Source organism: Haematobia irritans, chromosome 3, assembly GCF_050003625.1.
Source record: "Haematobia irritans isolate KBUSLIRL chromosome 3, ASM5000362v1, whole genome shotgun sequence".
In the NCBI taxonomy this organism is placed as follows: domain Eukaryota; kingdom Metazoa; phylum Arthropoda; class Insecta; order Diptera; family Muscidae; genus Haematobia; species Haematobia irritans.
The window spans coordinates 38,518,072-38,539,322 of record NC_134399.1 but is presented as its reverse complement, the minus strand read 5'-3'; the positions used below and the strand labels follow the sequence as shown (position 1 = coordinate 38,539,322).

The window sequence follows — 21,251 nt, the reverse complement described above, 5'->3', positions numbered from 1 at the left end:
AAATTTTATAAAAATAATAACTAATTTATGTTTTGCAGGGTGACTGGGTTTATCCATACCGTCCTGGTGATTATGCTACACTAACTAGGAAATATTTAGGAAGTTTATATTGGTCAACATTGACCCTAACTACAATTGGAGATTTGCCTACACCCGAGACAAATGCCGAGTATGTAATATTGTCCATAGTTACCACAATTATTCATTCTATTTTGTTACTCTTGGGAAAGGGATTGTACGATAATATCAGCAAGACTCTTCCATTTTCCCCAAAATTTGTGTTCAGCAAACTTTTTTTTACTAAACATTAAGCCCTAAATTATGTTGAATATTATTGAACTTCATTTAGTAAGAAAAAAATCTCGTATTATTTTACAACGATTCACGTATAATAAATAAATATTTAGGAATAATTCAACATAAAACATGTTAAAATATATCTCTGATGCTGGCGAATAACAAACCAGTTCCAAATTTTTTTGTGATGTAAGTCGAATGATATTGGAAGATCAAATATCATCCGACCCGTTTGAAATTTGATACGCAACAATGCAAGACTTACATATAGCTACCATATAAACCGATTTGACTACCGGTGTCACTTGAAGGGACATATTTTATTCGATTCAGTTGGAAAATGGTACGTGATATTATTGTGTGCCCTCTAGGTTAGGCTAGGAGGAGGCAGTCCGATATTTCAGGCTCACTTAGACTATTCAGTACATTGTGATACCACATTGGTGAACTTCTCTCTTATCACTGAGTGCTGCCCGATTCCATGTTAAGCTCAATGACAAGGGACCTCCTTTTTATAGCCGAGTCCGAACGGCATTCCACATTACAGTGAAACCACTTAGAGAAGCTTTGAAACCCTCAGAAATGTCACCAGCATTACTGAGGTGGGATAATCCACCGCTGAAAAACTTTTTGGTGTTCGGTCGAAGCAGTTATCGAACCCACGACCTTGTGTATGCAAGCCGGGCATGCTAACCATTGCACCACGGTGCCCTCTACCATAGCATGCCCGGTTCCAAAGATTTTTTCTTTACATTAATGATTTTGGTATTGATTCTAAGCCAATAGAATTGAAGTAAGGACAAATTTAAGACACAACTCTCTTTTAAATTTACTTGATTCTAGCAAACAAATTTTAGTTTATTTGCGTTTTATCTTCACGTGCTCTCAAAGTCCTTTAAAAACGTGTTAACGACAACTTAAATTTTAAAATTTCAAGTAGAAAATATGCTTTATTTCAAGTAAACAAGTCTTTAAAATAAAGTGTTGAAAAAAGCTCCTATTTTTTAACGCTTTTTTACCCTCCACCATAGGATGTGGGGTATATGTCTTTGTCATTCCGAAATATTGCTTTAAGACCCCATAAAGTATATATATTCTGGGTCGTGGTGAAATTCTGAGTCGTTCTAAGCATGTCCGTCTGTTGAAATCACACTAACTTCCGAACAAAACAAGCTATCGACTTGAATCTTGGCATAAGTAGTTGTTATTGATGTAAGTCGGATGGTATTGCAAATGGACCATATCGGTCCACTGTTACGTATAGCCCCCATAGAAACCGACCTCCAGATTGGAGGAGTAAAATTCGTCCGATCCAGTTGAAAATTGGTTTGTGGTGTAAGTATATAGTCTCTAACAACCTTGCAAAAATTGGTCCATATCGGTCCATAATTATATATAGCCCCCATATAAATCGATCCCCAGATTTGTCCTCCGGAGCCTCTTGGAGGAGCAAAATTCATCCGAACCGATTGAAATTTGGCCCTCTAATTACTAGGCGAAAATTGGTTCATATCGGTTCATACTTATTTATAGACTCCTCCATAAAAACCGATAAAGACCTGAGGAGGCTTGCATACGTATACACTCAAAAAAAAAGTGAACCCAGCGTGGAAGAAAATGTAGGTTTATTTTAGAAATTTTTAACTAAAATTGTTTTCTAATTGCAACATGTTACAAATAAGTTAATACTTTTTGTCAAATTGAAGAAAATTTATTAAAAATAATTAATTTTTTTCTCTTGTTTAAGAAAATTTCATATGTTGAAAGAAAAAATTGGATTTAAAAATTGTTAAAATGTCTTTAGCGCTATACGAAGTTCATGATAGGTACAATTTTAGTAAAATTTACTCATTTGAGAGACTTATGAACTCAATTTAAGCAAACTTCTGCCATTTTAAGAAAATATGAACTATTTTATTTTTTAGTAAAATTGTGCACTATATTTGTATACAACTTTTTTTCTTATTTTTAGTTCATGTCATTAAAGTTAGCAAAAAATTATTCAACTAAGGAACATTTACTCATATTGTGCAAAATTTAACTAAAATCAACTAATCTTCATGAACTAAAATAAAGTTCAGTTGGCATTAGAGCCCCTTTTTTCTGGGTGTATAATCTGCCTTTTTATCTGACATAGACTCAATATATTTTTTAGTTCATGGAAAATTTTCCGTACTTCAAATACATAAGAATTTAACGGAGGTGATATAAATTTATTGAAAAAAAATTAAAGCAACCAAAAATTTTAATTAAAAATTCTTTGGTTTAAGGAAAATTATCCTTAATATTATATAAATTGCATGTCTTAAAATTTAGTTTGCATAATCGTTCATATTAGGTCAATTTTTGTTTCATCATGGCCTTTTTATTATTGAAATTTCTTTATTTTAAAGAAATTTGTCTTTAATATTGTGTAAAATTTGTCTTTTAAAATTTGGTTTGCATTTTCATCTATATTAGGTCAATAATTTGCCAGTGTATTCACTGGGAAAATTTTACAAATGATGAAGTAGTATAGTTTTTATTAAAGATATGTGGGATTCAGTATAACATGCATTAAAAAGGATATTGATCTAATATATTGCATCCTAAATTTTAGGACACATAATTTAAACAATATTAAAGACAAATTACTTTAAAATAAAGAAATTTTAGTTGAAAGAAAGTTCGTTATAAATGCTTAAAAATTGTTTTCGTTAAATTTAGGACATTAATCTTTGAAATATGCATCCCTCCATAAGTCTTTGATGTAATATTTCCTTAAAGTAAAGAAAAACACATTTTTGGTTTATAGAAAAAAATCTTTATATTCACTAAGGGCGTTTTCGTTTCGCAAAAAATACGTTGACTTGGTGTTACACTACTTTTCCCCCCATTGTATTTTCGCCTAAATGATAGTGTCATTCCAAAGTTATTGTTAATTCATAATATTGTGAGGGATACAAAATCCAAAATCTATGACAGTGTCCTTCACAGTTTGCAAATAATTTCCATTTTCCCCAATCGAAATCGTCATAAGATATTGAATCTTTGGATTAATTAATAAGAAACCTTCAAATTTACGTGGATACTTATTTCGAGGATTTTGCATCTTTGGTTTAATGTTTTCTAGAAATTACGAAAATACTTTTACTTTGAAGTACCTGTTATAATTCGGGTTACTAAGATGAATGTTATTTGTACATGAATACCTTTGTTAATATATTGCAAAAGCGAATGAAAATTCGATATTCAAATTTTAATTTTATAGAGCTTAGGTTTAAAGGCAGATAGCTCCCTCAGAAATGTCTTTATTTTAAAGAAGCTGCTTCTTTGAATTACTTCAATTCACTGTTGGAGACTTTTGATCTAATGAATGAATTAAAATATTCTTTCTGGGTGTGTTCACTATTTTTAGGACAAGAAATCTCTATGGTTATGCCAATATTTGTTTTATCAGTGTATTGCGAATAAAAATTGAACAATTAATATGAAAATAATTTTATATTTCCTATTCTCCAATGCTATTAAAGGCAGAATTTTTCGGTGGACGGCCCGCGATCAATACCGCGGCGTGGTATCAAATCCCGCTTACTTCAATTCGGCTCAAGCTATGGGTATGCATAATTGTTTAAGCATAAGCAAGGAATGTCATTGGAATTAATATCATCACACTTTGAGGGCTGTCCGCCAATATGAATATTGTTACCAATGAATATAGAATATATTGCTATTAAATATCTGTCGGAATAGATTGTGTTTGGTCAATCAATCATTCGCCCAAGAGTACAAAAAGAATCAAAGTTTTCGAAAAATGGGACAGCCTTTAAACATTGTTTGTGATATTGATTTCATGGAACATTCCAATAAAATTAAAAATTAAATAAAGTCATCCTTGTTTTCGAAAACTTTGATGAGCTGTTAGCCACCAAACCCAGTACGCAGATGATTTAATCGAACCACTATTCCTTTCATTGCAGATATGTGTTCACCATTGTCAGTTATTTAATAGGAGTTTTTATTTTCGCTACCATTGTTGGTCAAGTTGGTAATGTAATTACTAATCGCAATGCAAATCGTCTAGAGTTTGAGAGACTACTGGATGGAGCAAAAACGTACATGAGACACCACAAAGTAAGTTGGCATTTTATTACTTTTGAGACTCTATACCAATTTTGTCGTATCTCAATCTTTTCTCTAGGTGCCAGGTGGAATGAAACGTAGAGTATTACGTTGGTACGATTACAGTTGGTCCCGAGGACGAATTCAAGGAGGAGGAGATATTAATACGGCTCTTGGTTTATTACCGGATAAGCTAAAGACAGAATTGGCTTTGCATGTAAATTTGAGCGTTTTGAAGAAGGTAACAATTTTCCAGGAATGCCAGCCAGAATTCCTACATGATTTGGTGCTAAAAATGAAGGCCTACATTTTTACACCAGGCGACTCAATATGTCGCAAAGGTGAAGTGGCCCGAGAGATGTTCATAATAGCCGATGGTATTTTGGAAGTTCTCAGTGAAACAGGGAAAGTCCTGACCACTATGAAAGCTGGAGATTTCTTTGGTGAAATTGGAATACTCAACTTGGATGGACTGAACAAGTATGTGTGAATTTTGAATAGGGTTTATTACTTAACCATAAACCATAAAACTAAATCACGCATTCTAGACGGACAGCAGATGTACGATCAGTTGGTTATTCCGAGCTTTTTTCACTATCACGCGAAGATGTTTTAGCTGCTATGAAAGACTATCCAGAAGCCCAGGAAATTTTACAGACTTTGGGTAGAAAACGTCTGATGGAGGTCAGATGTGTGAATAAGAAACATGCCAAGGCCAAGGCTGATAAAGATGCTGCAAATCATCATCACCACCACAGCCATCATGTAAATCACAGTGATAGCAGCGAAAATAGTGCCTCAAAGAAAATGGTCGATAAGTTGAGACATGATGTCAAAGGATTCCGAAGTGTACTTAAAAAATCAAGGTAAAAATATATCACCGCCATCACAGAATGAAGCCGTGACATTTTTGGACCATGCTTTTCAATAATTTAAAATTGTAGACTTTTTTGCCAAATTGGTTTTACCTCCGTTTTGTTTTTATTGTATTTATAAGGACCTCTCGAAGAAGCGACGAATCATTGGAAATGCAACCGTTGCATAACACCTCACCGAAAAATGGTAAATCCATGCTGAAACGAATGTCTCGCGTTCGTTCTGATGAGAAAGAAGAGACAACAGATGTAAAAGCAGAATTGCATGACAAAACACCCAGCCCTATTGGAGCCGGTTTGCCCCTGTTACAAAGACTGCGTTTACTTAAAGAAAAACAGGTATGATGACGACTTCCCCGTCTGTGTAGATTTTAGTTTTCTTATTTGCAACCTCATTTCAGTTACTGCTATTCAAGATTATTAATTGTTTCCATGTGCATATTGAGTTACCCACATTAACCATGTACACACTTTAATATGTATCACCAATAAGCAATATCGAAAGTGACATTGATATAATTTTTTTCGCTAAAAAGCGTTCCTCAACACCCAAAATCCGCTCCAAATTTAGCATATTCGCGGTTTTGGTCGCATCGTAGGAGGGTGTTCTTTTTATAAATTAACAGAAAGATAAAGCGTACATATACCACAGGCTGTTATTAGCTTTCTTTTGGTGTAAACTAATGACTTCCAGTAAATATTAAGTATAGTTACCACAGTTTATTGGGTACTCGAGTGAAGCTAATATTTAATTAAACTTATTACGAGAACTTCTGGATTTTTGTTTCTGTTCACAATATTCTCGTATAAAACAATTTATCTGTTAATTCCAAATACTTTAAATTGGTTGACATGGTCAATGGTCGATTTGTAGCATAAGAATTTTAGAACACTACACCAGTCTTTCTGATCAGCTATGCGTTAGTTATCCTCAAATTCTTCAAACTGACTATATTAGTCAGTTTGAGGAATTTGTACCTAAATGTCCTAAGTTTAGAGATGATAGCAGGAGCAATATTTTTATTTACCACAAAATCTTAAAATGCACATGCACATTCACGAATAAGAAGCTTTACAAAAAAACACTCTTAGTCAAGAAAAAATAACCATCACGAATATTTATGCACTAATAAATTTAATGGCGTCCCTATTCGACACATGCACAATCACGGCAAAGTTTTTCACAAACGGCCACATTACCGAAACGAAATCGCACCTTAATGAAATGAATGAAAATTATGCTGACGAGAAATGAAAAAATAACTTAATTGTATCTGGAGAATAAAATTTGTAACTAAGGCTTGTCATTTCATCATAATTTTGTTCTTAGAACCGATTTTTCAATGTCTTCTTATTATTTATCGTGTCGAGAAAACAGCTGATCCCATACATTTCCCCAAACCGGTGGTCTATCCTCCGGTTAAGTTAATCGGAGGGTGAGAAACTGGCCATTGGTTAGGTTGCACCGCGAGTTCATTATAGTGATATTAAATCTTAAATGTCGCTTTTTTTACCTTTTGTAATACAGTGTGTAAATAAAACCATAGCGATAGCGAACACGTGTTTATATGCATTTCTTATGGAAACGACGGAATACAGTGGCGGCTAGCAGCGTGTTGCCGAATTAAAATCGCTTCTATTCCTTTGTCGGAAAATGGTATAGTGTTGACATTGCTAATCAAATTTTTGAACTCACCACTAGGCATTGTTGTTGTCTAGCCACACGGAAATTCGTTTTCCTTGAAACAACGGAACTCAGGGACTAGTGTTTAAATATAACCATAGCGATACCCGAAACATTTTTCCCCAACGAACAAATAAAACAACCGTGTCGGCAAAAATTTCCTCTTTTCTTGTTTCTGAGTGCTTCTGTTGTCAATATGATTTTTCAATATTAAACATTAAAGTTGAATAAAAACATGTAATGTCTTAATTTATTTCAAGAAAAAATAATTTCCACGTGACCACGTGGTTTGATAAGCGGTGGCAACACTATTCCATTTTTTGCCATGGAATAAGAATAGATTTTAGGCAAACGCCGCTAGCCGATACGGTATTCTTTCGCAGATTTTGGGCTGTCATAAGAAATAAACGTAAACAACTGGGCAGTACGCCCATCGCTATGGCTATTTTTACACGACACGCCACTAGCCGTCCCGATATTTCGTAGCAGATTTTGAGCTAGGAAATGCCCGTAAACAAGTGTTCGTCTATCGCTATGGTTAGATTTACACACTAAAGTTGGGTATTAAGTTCGAGTTTAGCCGCTTAAATAGCCATTTTTTATACCATCCACCATAGGATGGGGGTATATTAACTTTGTCATTCCGTTTGTAACACATCGAAATATTGGTCTAAGAACCCATAAAGTATATATACTCTGGGTCGTGGTGAAATTCTGAGTCGATCTAAGCATGTCCGTCCGTCCGTCTGTTGAAATCACGCTAACTTCCGAACGAAACAAGCTATCGACTTGAAACTTGGCACAAGTAGTTGTTATTGATGTAGGTCGGGTGGTATTGCAAATGGGCCATATCGGTCCACTTTTACGTATAGCCCCCATATAAAGGGACCCTCAGATTTGGCTTGTGGAGCCTCTAACAGAAGCAGATTTCATCCGAGATTTCATCCGATCCGGCTGAAATTTGGTACATGGTGTAAATATATGGTCTCTAATAACCATGCAAAAATTGGTCCACATCGGTCCATAATTATATATAGCCATATAAACCGATCTCCAGATTTGACCTCCGGAGCCCCTTGGAACACCAAAATTCATCTGATTCAGTTGAAAATTGAACTCCGGAACTCCTTGGAAGAGCAAAATTCATCCGAATCGGTTGAAATTTGGTACGTGATGTTAGTATATGGTATCCAACAACAATGCAGGAATTGGTTCATATCAGTCCATAATTATATATAGCCCCATCCCGAGATTTGGCTTTGGAGCCACATGGAGAAGCAAAATTCATCCGATCTGGTTGAAATTTGGTACGTGGCGTTAGTATATGATATTTAACAACCATGCCAAAAGTGGTCCATATCAGTCCATAATCATATATAACCCCCATATAAACCGATCCCGAGATTTGGTTTTGGAGCCTCTTGGAGGAGCAAATTTCATCGGAGTCAGTTGAAATTTGGTACATATGGCCGTTAATAACCATGCCTAACTAGGTCCATATCGGTCTATAGTTATATAGGCCTCAGATAAATCGATCCCCAATCACATAAAAATTGGTCCATATCAAGTTCATAATTGGCTCTCCACGTACCGTGCAAAAGTCCATATCGATTCGTAATTATTTGTAGACTTACCTACACGCAGAGAAGAAACATGATTGCCACAATCATATTCGAAGAGCAAAATAATATGATAGCAGCTATTTTTGCGGCGACCATGTAACATTTTAACCTGCAACCATGTTGGCTCAGTGAACATGGTTCTAAGAAAAATACAATTGTCCTCATCTAAAATGTTATTATATTGATAAAAAGAATTTTGTTTCCATTAAAAGACAATGGTCACGATCTAAAATGTTATGTTATTCGTCAAAAATGTTTTTCTTCTAGTTAAAAGAACATGGTCACAACCTAAAATGTTTTGATTTTTATGAAAAAACTTTTTTCGTCGTCGAAAAAAGGACGCCACTTGAGAAAAGAAAACACAAAATCAACTTTATTTATTTGTTTTTATTTATTTATAATCTAATTCATTGTTTATTTGTATTTATAATGTCGTGCAAGCAAACTTCACATATTTTTACACACTCTAGTTTGGTTCAATTTCAACAATAAGTAATCATTCCATATTTACATCGTGCCCATCAAATGTACAAACGCAGACATCATGTAACTGCAAATAAAAAATAAATTATACCATATATCAAAATGCAGAACAAAAACCAGGTATATTTTTTTCAATTACACTTTCCTTTTTGGTATTCACATAAAACCACGTGCCATTTCTGAATAAATAAATTAACACAAAACACAATAATTCCGTATTCTCCGTCCATTCCAAGAAACAATCAACACACGACTGACGCGCAAAATGAAAATCGTGTGTACCTGCTCAATGTTTTTATAAAATTCTTGTCGCTGCAAAAAAATTAGAAAATTAAATGGTCACGAAAACAATGTACATGGTCTTTATGGCCATGTAATGGTTGTAGACATGTCTATACGTAAACTATAAAAATATTTTTTTCTCTGCAAAAAAGTAAAAAAATTGAATTGTCAGATACATGATTTTCCTGACCATATAATGGTCTCAAATTCTATCATTTAAATAATAGAACATGTTTGCGGCATTTGAGAACCATTTAAATGCTTATTGCCAACATATATTTTTCTCCGCTCGAAAATTATTTGTACAAAGACAAAATACATAGTTTTCGCGACAATTACATACTCTAAATAAGCATTAAATGGATGCGGCAACCATGTCCAAACATGTTTTTTCTGTGCGTGTATACATAACTTTTTTATCTAATATATACCACGTATGGACTAACTCACAATTTAGAAAACGATGTTAAGAAGTTTTAAGATACCTTGCCATCGGTAAGTATTAGCACAACGCAAGTAATTCGATTGTGGATGACAGTCTTTCGCAGAAGTTTCTACGCAATCCATGGTGGAGGATACATAAGATTCGGCCTGGCCGAACTTACGGCCGTATATACATCTTTTTGTCTAATATATACCCTGTGTGGACTAACTTACAATTTAGAAGAGTTTTATGATACCTTCCCATCGGCAAGTATTACCACAGCCCGAGTAATTCGATTGTGGATGACAGTCTTTAGTAGAAGTTTCTACGCAATCCATGGCCGTATATACTTGTTACGATTGCTTTTGTTTAACAACCCATTTTAATGAATATAAACTTTATAACATAAATAGTTGCTTGGGCTATTCCTTATCAAGTTAACATATAAGCCCGTTGTTCCGTTATCATTAAGGTTAAAGTGGCAGCCCGATTAAGTTCCAGGCTCACTTAGACTATTCAGTCCGTTATCATTAACCTCTGCTTCCCAAATTATAATCACATTTATGACTACTTTCATCAGTAGTAATTTTAAAGCATCACTTACAACCATAAAATGATGAAGATTTAGACAGTGGAGAAATTAAAAAAATGTAACATTTAAGGCTAGCGTCCCATCCTCCGATTAATACTTACCCGGAGGATAGACTACCGGTTAATAATATTTTATATGGGATCAGATGTTTTATCAACATGATCGGATGCAAAAAGTGTCAAATTTACCACTATATATGGCACATCGGCAACACAGTAACACTATACACAGTGCGGCAACCACACACTCACTAAGTAAAATTAACGTTATAGTCACTTCAAATTGTCGCTAATCAACCGAATTAAAAGTGTTCATGCTCCAATATTTGTTATTCCCCATTTGGAAGTGTTTAGAAGTGTTCATAATTTTTGTTTTTATTTTGGCTTTTTGTGTATTGCCTGGTTAAGTTAAATTCATATGTGATCCTTGCTTCTTTTATTTTTGATTTCTTTTAATTTCAAATAAAGTGAATTTATATACACAGCATACTCAAAATATTACTGAGTGTCAATCCCCGCTCCTAAAAGTAGTTTTGTATGTGTTTTTATGTGTCTTGCACTAGGATCGCGAAGAGCGAGCTGTTAAGTCTACACCACCACAGAAATCTCCACCTAATTCACATGTAACCTGTACGTTATCACCACAGGAATCAATACAGGAAGAGCCAGAGAGGGAAATCAACGAAGGGCTGCCGTTAATACAACGGTTGCAGCAATTGAAGATCAAGAATGATCCTCCCCCAATGGTTCAGGGGAAGGAAGTGAGTAGTTTACCGGTAAGAAGTAGAGCCCTTCCTTTCCATTTGCTAACATTGAAAGAGTCTTTGTTTCACAGATTACTTCCGTAGTTGAAATTTCCAATAAACCAGAAAACATATCGATTGCAAGCACCAGCAATGTGGCTAATATGCCATCAACTTTGGCCGTGGCACAAATCAAGCCCATGATGAAGGTTTCGTTCAGACAAAGGATACAAAAACTTCAAGGAGTTGCCGAAGGGAGTAGCGAAAGTACAAAAGTCCAATCAAGCACGACCACTACGGAAATAATGCCTTCCAATGGAAGTGCGAAGAAAGAACCTCCCACCTCATTGCCCATTACAAAATGCGGCGAAGTGGAAACGGAGGGGGTGAACAAACGAAAAACTGATGGGTCCAAAAAATCGCACAAAGCAATCTCCTCCATCTCAAGTCAAATCCTAAAGCCGTCCATAGCAACTCCCTCTGTTGTATCCGATACAGATACTCCGATAAAACCATGGTCGAAACTCAAATTGGCCACAATGATTTCATCGAGCTACACCAGTTTGGCCACATCAAACACCTCGTCGGACGATGTGTTTTCTCCTTTGAAAAATTATTCAGATGGCAATATACCACAGCAAGTATCGAAAGAGGGTCGACCGTTGAAAGGCTCTAAACCTCCACCAGTTCCTGCGAGGAAAAGACCCCAACACCCAGATGTTACCGTTACCAGGACGTCTGAGAACGCCAAACACATCTCGAGAAATGGAAACGGGGGGAATGGGGCAACATCGGACACCACTATGGGCAATTCAAAACTATATCAATCAGTATTCGATTTATCTCCAGAGTACAGTGGTTTGCCGTTTGTAAAAAGGCTCAAGATACTGAACGAGCGACAAAAGCTAGCCGAGCTGGAGAGTGCTCTACAAACTCGCAGTTTCAGCCTGGATAGTTCGAAGACGACAATTCCCATATCTGAAGCATTGTACCGATGTCATAGTGATACGGCCGGTATAAATTCGCAATTCATGTCAATCTACGAGTCTAGCTCAACCACATCAACGAATACATCGGCTTCGGAGACCCCGAAATGTGTTCCGATTCATTATCAACAACACCACCGCTTGGATACGGTTCATCATGACTATGCCCCACTCAGTCCGGAATCGAACGAGACACTCGAACGAAGGAAATTGAAAAGTATCCTAAAGAAAATCAGTCATGAACGAGAACAAAGAAGATCTCTGGCAACCATAGACCCTCATTTGAATCATAGAGGCCTCTCGATGGAACCCACGGTTGAAGGGTACGTGGAGCGGCACAGTAAACTGTTCAAGAGTGTAACATTCAATTCAACTCTTTCTAGCCCACCCGGCAGTGCACACGAGGATACAGCCGTATCTGAGCAACCTCTGCCATCTCCGTCATTAACTCCAACCACCCCCGCAAGTGCATTTTATGGCGAATCGGTGATGTCGCCGCCCGATATTTTGCGAGCTGAATCAATAGCAACATACACAGCAGCCAATGCTTCTCAGACATTTCAAATGAATAGTAGTAGCACCCTTACCATGTATCCCTCAAATTTGTACCCGCTCACTGAAACCAATCATTCCACCTGTCAGATTCCTAGTCCATCACAAAAAGGTAAATAAATTATTTAATTCACATGAGAAAATTCTCAGGCACCCTGTATACCACACGATAACCCAAAAGCTTCGATGTTCCACCTACTTACGATTTATAACCAAACCAAATGCTTGCAACTAGGTAATGTGATGCAACCTTGAAACTAACATAGAATGAATCTCAAGTAGTTAGGTAACTGAAACATACTAATACATATTCCTAGTAAGTAAATATGCAATTATACACATGCACAGTTACATAACGTAGAGTTTTGGTTAGTATTGGCAAATACTTTTAATCGAAAACCTATAAAAAAAATTGCCAAAACCATTTTCGAACAGCATACAAAATGGCGTTGTTAACACAGCTCCTAAACATGAACCATTTTTGTAATTTATTAATTTTTTATTAATACATATATTAAATAATATTTTTTTTCTTGACGTCAATCACGAAGAATCAACTAATCCAAGTAATATTTATATGAAATTGCTTTAGTCACAGAAATGCTCAACTTCCCAAAAGTGGGCAGCCATGGTGGCCCCAATTTTGTTTACATTTAGGTCCCCAACATTTACGAAATACATACGTCATTCTTTCGTCATTCGTAAAAACAAAAAAAAATGATTTAAAAATAAAGAAGAAATCATTGGCGCCAATTCATGGCCATATTAACTTACCGTAGTTCATCCTAATTGTACGTAGATTTTCTTCCATTTTAGTTTACATTGAACCTATTTGTAAGGTAATTGATTTGTATACGCACGATTAGTTTCTAAAATTTTGGGAAATAGTTTGCAAATACAAAAATAAAGTAAAATAATTTGGGGGGCATACTTGTCAGAAAACAATTTCATTAGTATAGGGAAAATTAAAAAATCAAACGCAAAGTGTTCTTGTGGATGCCTAGAGGCATAGTAATAGATTCTTGTTCCTCTGTAATATCTAAAACATTTAATAGTACACGCAAAAAAATAATTCTTTCCTCCCAAACGAAATTTTAGACAAACAAAGTTCGTTTCTCATTTGGAAGAAAAGTATATACTTTTTGTGATAAACGTTTATTCTTTTCCAGGATGTAAAAACAATTTCATAAAGACTAACTCCAAAAAAAAATTTTCTGGCTAATTACATTTTCCCTCACATCTTTCTCACTTCCAAGAAGTTTTTTAGTTCTTAGCACCTTTTTCTGTAATACAAACAATGTAGAAGAAATTATACGATTTTATAAATTTAAATTTTTTTACCTTTCACCTGGACGGAGAATCGAACCGTGGACCATGCAATTTGTAAGCCAACACACATCAATAGCTAACTATTCATATAAGTTATATTTATATAGCATAGCTTGCGGCGCCCACGAGCCGATTAAACAAAGTTTATTTAACAGAAAAATACATTTAGTTGGGCACCGTGGAGCAATGGTTGCTACGTCCGACTTGCATGCCAAGGGTCGTGGGTTCGATCCCTGCTTCGACCAAAGTTTTTTTTTAACATATATTCCAGATATGTTCGAAATATTCCAAAAAAATGTTCAACATTACATTCTACTATGTTAAATTTTTACAATGAACTGTAAAATGTGTCTTATTAAAAACCTAAAGTCAGAAAAGAACAGTGTTTGATATAAACGAAATGGACTGTGTTGTTGGTTCAAATATAACTTTTTTTTATTAAAAAAATAAACATTTTGTAACAAACGAATTTTTTTGGTGATAAAAGTGTATAGTTTTCGAGGCAATTCAAAAACTCTAACAAAAGAAAAACGTTTTCGGTAAACGTTTTCCAAACGTTTTTTTCTTTGCGTGTATTGCTAACTCATTTGCTTTACAGTTCTCTGGTATTTTCTTGTGGTCAGAAAACCTCATTATATGAATATTGAACTGTTCAGCCACCGCGTTGACAGATTTGTGCCAGTCTGTGGCCTTTGGGAAATACAGAATCCAGTCTTGATTAGAGGGTTTATGTTTTTAATATTTTACCAATTTTTACCAGAAATCCACGTTAATTAGATAAACTTAGGTTCTCGTGTTTTTACGTGGACCCCAAAAACTACTTACCCATCAAAGGTGGATAAAAGAATGTAAGTAACCTTTATTCCCAGGAGTCTCTCGAATGAAGGGATTTTCTTCCTTTAAGAATGAAAACCAATTTTCTAACCCCTTTTTCCTGGGATACGATATAAGTTAAAATAGCCTTTGTATATCGATGATAGCAACGGCATAAATATTTCAGTCTCCACTTGTATATCGGCAGAAATATTCCCTCAGATTTGAATCGTTGGGTTCGACACTGTAAATATTCATATGGATATTAGAGGAGCTATAAATCAGGCTCAGTAGCCTGAGATCAATCGTAACGTTGCTTTCGTTCTGCCCAAAAAAAAATAGGAGCCGGAGGTTTGTATGCATGTGCTTTTGGTGTAGCCGGTATGACCCTTCAACCAAAACAGCTACATCCCAAAAATAAAGTATATATATTCTGGGTCGTGGTGAAATTCTGAGTCGATCTAAGCATGTACGTCCGTCCGTTGAAATCACGCTAACTTCCGAACGAAACAAGCTATCGACTTGAAACTTGGCACAAGAAGTTGTTATTGATATAGGTCGGATGGTATTGCAAATGGGCCATATCGGACCTCTTTTACGTATAGCCCCCATATTAGAGTGACCGTTTTTTTTCGTAATGCGCCAATTGGTTTTTTCGTTTGATTCGTTTTTTTTTCAAATTTTGAGCGACGAACGGCACGTGTAAACGTCGTTTAATCGGGCTCAAATTTTGGCTATCCCAATATTTGGAAAGGGGATTCGTTTTGTGTGGTTAAGGCGAACAAGATTCCGACATTTTTTTGTCCCGTATAAGTTGCGGTCACTCTACCCAATATAAACCGACGCTCAGATTTGGCTTGCGGAGCCTCTTGGAGGAGCAAAATTCATGCGATCCGGTTGAAATTTGGTACATGGTGTTAGTTATGGTCTGTAACAACCATGCACAAATTGGTCCACATCGTTCCATAATTATATATAGCCCCCATATAAACCGATCCCCAGATTTGGCTTGTCGTTTTTCCTCGTTTTTCTTTTTTTTACAAATAGGGCTGTTTTCCTTTTTAGTACTGGGTGCCTCATGTGTATGAGCTAGCCAGAACATTGTCACACTGGTGTTCTATCCAGAACATCTCATCAGTGCAAACCGCATCATACATTAAAAATGTAAGATTTCACTTGTTTCCTGTGATTGTTTTTAAACAGCTGATGCCAGTGTTGCACATTTGGGGCATGTCCTGGATAAACGAATTAGTCCCTCACGGCTTGGTTATCCAATACTAAGAGAAAACAAGTCTAATATTTACCTTAATAGACATTTGTATAGCTTATTTCCCTGTCGTTCATGAGTTGTATCTTTCTGTATCATCTTTAGTTCTATGAGGGAATTCTATTCTGACTGCCTAATATTCCTTTTCCTTGGAAAGTGACTTTTTATCACACATCCTTGTTTTTAGTAAGAGAGAAGTTCATCACATGTGGTATCGCAATGACAGAATAAGTGAGCCTTACCTAGAATATTTTCTTGCACTAGAGAATGATACAAATATTAGAGGTACTATATTTGATATATGGGAACCATTTCACTGTGATATCTGTAAGTAAATCAGCCACGAGCACCTGTATCTAATGCACCACCAGTAATAGTTTCACCATGAACTATAGTGACAAAAATACGTCCTTTAAATCATTTTGAAGAAATTTTAAACCTTATATGCGCACTGTATCTTTTAAGATGCAACCAGAAAAAAAATTCTTACGCCTTAAAATTTTGACCGAATTGTATGAAATCAAGTTTGTTGCATTTAATAAATCATTGCGTTATTTCTAAAAATGTGTGTGTTTCCGGAAAATTTGTTGTACTTCTGAGTAATCTGCAGTAAAAATAAAAATCAAAGTTTGACCAAAAATTCAAAAAATTAAAAAATAGGAAGATAAATAATATTTACCAAATATGAAAGTAATGTTGATAAAAAAAGCTTTGTAGTGTAATCTTATATCTATTCTCAACTAAAATCAAAATTGTTTATTTGTAAATAAAAATTTAGTTTAATTCGCACCGTATTTTTTAGATACAACCACTACTTAAAAAAAAAAATAATGTGGTATGCAGATCAGAGAACGGCTGTGATCTACTGCAACCGACCAGTGTATTTAGTAAACACCAAATTTGCAATCTTAAAACACCAATTGGTAAAAAAAATTCAACCACCAATGTCCAATACAACCGACGACTGTCGGTGTTTGTTAGTATGAGTGTTGGTCTCTCGAAAACACCGTAGTAAAGCAATCACACAAATTGCCCTGTAGGAAATGTCAATAGTGAAACAGTACTGACTTACTATTGACTGTGTCGCCTGTACTACTGACATTTAACATGTACTTGTCATTGAGAATGAACTACTGACTAGGTGGTACTTTTGGAACCATATGGAGACATTGGAACCACTGAATCAATAGTCCATTGTCACCATTTTGTCAACACTTTTTTACCAAACAAAAAGGCGTAAATTTAGATATTAAAATCATATTTATTGTGTATATTTAATTAATTCAAATTAAATTAATTATGTATATTTAACTAAATAAATTAAACGTCTAGGCCTTCCTCCTGCAATATACTGAGCAGCTTCTCCAAACACTTTCTCGAAGGCGATATTTCGATGTACCACTGTTTCAGTTTTTCCCTCAAATTCAGAGTTGGAGTGGGCAAATTAGCTAACTCAAAATCTTCAAAAGTTTCACAATTTGCTTCTGGCAGCACAAAATCACTGAAAGTGCTCTCTCTAGAAATTAACTCCGCTTCAGCATTTGCTCTATCCTTGTACAATTTTAATTGCTTTTTCACAAGTCTTTTGTAATTTCTTTTATTCATTTTTTAATTCACTTATAAAACTCACTTTTCTTTTTAAACTATTGTCCAATTATTGCGATACCACGTGTTTTCACAACAAAACAAGCGAAACAATGAAAAGGAAGAAGAAGCATTGACTCTCATTTGTCATAAATTTCTCTACACATTAAAGCCAGAGAAATATTTGTAGACAAGCTGTAGACAAATTATCGACAATGTCACCATAATAGTTGACAAAAGTGGTGACATAGAGACACATGTCCCCAGACTTCCTACAGGGTGGTTACCCATATCTGAGCAGTTTGGTATTCTCTTATTTGGTACTCTCTCAATTCTCTTGAGCTAATGCCAACTGCTGGTAATTGTTGTTGTTGAGTGCAATCACATTTAAGTGCCAAACTATTTTTTGTTTACCGAGCATTGTTACGATGTCGATTGGTTTAAGATTGCAAGACACTGCATACGAACATTGTTATATACAAGTGGTGTTTTTATTCTCGCATTTGTATCAATGTAAAAGATCGCATGGTAATTGGTGTCTTAATCACTGCCACCGATATTTTGTGGGTAAGATTGCAATACGAAAAAAGCCACCAGTTGCAGTTCTCTGATACAGATGTTCTTTATTTACCATTTTGCATATTATAATTTTTTTTCGGATTAATCGGTGACCTTGTGCATTTAAGGGTTAACTAGAGCAAATTTCGTGTCATATTTTGTTAGTTAAATCAAGAATTTTTTTAACTCTTTCATTATTGGTTCTTAGTAATTTTTGTAATTATATTTAACAATATTATGTTGGCTTAATTATTTTAATTTAAATAAAAATATGCGTAGATCAAAAAATACGCAGAACTACTTTACTAGTTACAGGTGTACTTTTCAGTTTCAGTTTTTCAGTTTCTAAGGATATTTTTTCAATTATTTTTTACTTCAGTTAATGAGAACTACGTTTATTACAATCTCGTGCCCAGTGAACTCGTTATAACTGTATTATCGACTTTATTAAAAACTGATTAGCATGATTATAAAATTATTAACACAAATGAAAAACTTTCACAAAACTCCTGATGATAGTAACCATGACCATCCCAAGGTAGGTACAAACGACGGATATGCAACGCATGTATTGACAAACTTTTTGTAGCACTTTCGTAATCACCACCAACACACATTGTATGTTTATCGTAAGTAGCTTCTAGGTCATCTACCCTGCTTTGATTGGATACACCCGATACAGCCGATCTTCAACAAAATGATTAACTAAAATGCACTCACACTCTTATTGCGGTTATATTCCCTAGTGTTTAAATATAGTATTCCTTTATCTCACTACGTATTTAGGTGTTTCTCAGGGCCCAGACTGCTTCCAACAAATTTTGTGTGGCATTGACAATGTCATACGAACGCATGTCAACGAAATGCATTCCAAATTTGAATCGCAATTCTCTAGCATGGCTATAGAGGTGCAGAGACGAGATGCTCTAATAGCCCACCTGCAGTCGAAAGTTAGGTCATTAGAGTTAAATGCTTCATCGACATCGAGAAGGAAAACTCATCGAGAGAAGATCAGTGGGACAGGGGCATCCAGCTCGGCTGTGAAAGATGATAGTCCATCAGATGCAAATGCCGAAGATGACAGTAGTTCAGGATCATCTGCTGAATTGCTATTCATGGTATGTGGAACTTTTGTGGATAGTACATTGAGTTACTTAGCGTGTTTTTTGTTCATTCCAGCGTGGTGACTCTCTTGATACCGTGTTCACATCCTCTCCCCCAACTCAATCGAGAAAACATTATACATGCTCCCCCAGTATTAGTCGAAGTCGTGAGGATTTCTCTTATGACTATAGTCCTTATGGTAAGTCGGGAAGTTCCAGCAATAGTAAAAATAAATCCAATAAAAACTCCATGGCCGCCGATATAACTGGTAACTTAACACGACTTGGTGACAGTGTCGTACTCGATATAGGTGAAAGTAGTTCCAGCTCTAGTTTATCTTCGGAAAAATTGGATTTACATGAAGAAGCTGAGGATGGTGATGAGGAGATCGAGGGTAATAAAGATAATTCAGGCCCACAAATGCGTCACAATGATTGGGAAGTCCGTATGCTGGCTGCCGAAATGGAGAAACAAGAACGGAAACGCGGCCTATCGCTCTCCGATCACTCCCAATTGAGTAATACCAAACTGGGGGCAACATTCCTGCGACGACGTAGAAAACTCAGTGAAACTGAAACCGAATGTAGTGAGACCGAAGCCGAGCATATAACTTCCCAAACAAGACCCCGTGCCTCTAGTCTCGATCAGTTCAATTTAAGATATGGCATTGGTCGTGGTGGCATCTTCAAGGCCATGAGCATCGATCGTGATAAGGATAAACTTTGAAAACCAGTTAATTACAACACCCAATCCAATTCTTATGTTGATAGTATTGTAGTCAGTAATATAAAGCAATTTCACAGTATTGAGACGTACAATTACATTTTAGTCTAATTGTCAGCAACAACAACAAGCATACTCGTAACAACAACAAAACAAAAAAATTAGGAATTCAACTAAAGACCGCGTATTATCGCCATTAGCATTTAATCTGTATTAAGGGACCACAGTGGCAGTGCCGCCCAACGACAGCGAACCCGACTGACCAGGTCGCCAACTCAACGTGTTCCTGCTGATATATGAAAAAGAAAAACAAAAACAAAGTACAACGTCACCATGGGCTGGAGAAAACAAAAGCTCTAAACCCTAATCCCCTCTCTCCCTACACTCTTTCCCTCTCCCAACAAATGATATATTATCACTGTGTCCCCTTAATATGTTAAGGAAATTTCATTTACTCGAGATACCAACGAATACCAATCGATGTATCCAGAACGAGGCAACCATCGAAATCTGCACTACATTGTTTTTGCAGAAAAGCCAAGCCTCAATGTAAATGAAGCAAAAAAAAAAAAACAGAATCTGTACATATAAATACCTCTTAAAAAACATAATAATAATAATAATAATAATAATAATATAATGGCCTATATTTTTAAGAATACTACTTTAGAATAATGAAATCTGAAAGCTTTAATATCTTATATAGATTTATTGAAAATGTATTAACATAATATGATACTTGTTGTATTATCTCCCTTTCCCAAGAATAACAAAAATAAAAATAAGACGAAGAAGAAGAAGAAGAAGAAAACAAAAACGTATGAATCCATATACTAAAAACTGACTACTTGTAAAATGTCTTATGACTATTCACCACCACCAACACTACCACTACTAGCCGAAACACCCTAAGGCCATAATTTCATACTTCCAAGGTTCTTACATTGCTTCCCTTAACCTCAATCACTTTATTTTACACTTATTCTCTCATGTACTTATTCTCTCATGCCATCGTTTATTCAACGAATTTGTTAATTATTCAATAGAAAGCCGTTAAGGATATCTCAGAATTTAGATAACCGTTGAAGCCTCAAATGAAAGCATTTTTTATATTGTCGTAGATCTATGAAGATATGTCTCTTATTGATTTTTTTTTCGTGTCAAGAGGTCTGTTTGCGTAATTCTCTATTAAAAACTTGCAAGAGAGTAAAAATACATTTTACTCTCTTTGCT

At 35.4% G+C, this 21,251-nt stretch overlaps 1 protein-coding gene across 1 annotated transcript in view; it reads left to right on the top strand.

Annotated features, from left to right (window-relative positions):
• The window catches only part of Cngl (Cyclic nucleotide-gated ion channel-like), a 72,129-nt gene extending 51,311 nt beyond the window's left edge, over positions 1-20,818 (top strand). The window contains exons 10-20 of the mRNA XM_075298663.1: positions 39-185; positions 3,829-3,893; positions 4,257-4,410; positions 4,478-4,878; positions 4,947-5,264; positions 5,396-5,612; positions 10,923-11,135; positions 11,195-12,411; positions 12,472-12,752; positions 18,978-19,309; positions 19,371-20,818. Of these exons, the coding sequence (XP_075154778.1) occupies positions 39-185; positions 3,829-3,893; positions 4,257-4,410; positions 4,478-4,878; positions 4,947-5,264; positions 5,396-5,612; positions 10,923-11,135; positions 11,195-12,411; positions 12,472-12,752; positions 18,978-19,309; positions 19,371-20,021 (3,996 nt within the window). The 3' untranslated portion in view covers positions 20,022-20,818. The remainder of the gene's footprint in view (positions 1-38; positions 186-3,828; positions 3,894-4,256; positions 4,411-4,477; positions 4,879-4,946; positions 5,265-5,395; positions 5,613-10,922; positions 11,136-11,194; positions 12,412-12,471; positions 12,753-18,977; positions 19,310-19,370) is intronic.
• The last annotated feature ends 433 nt before the right edge of the window (positions 20,819-21,251 follow it).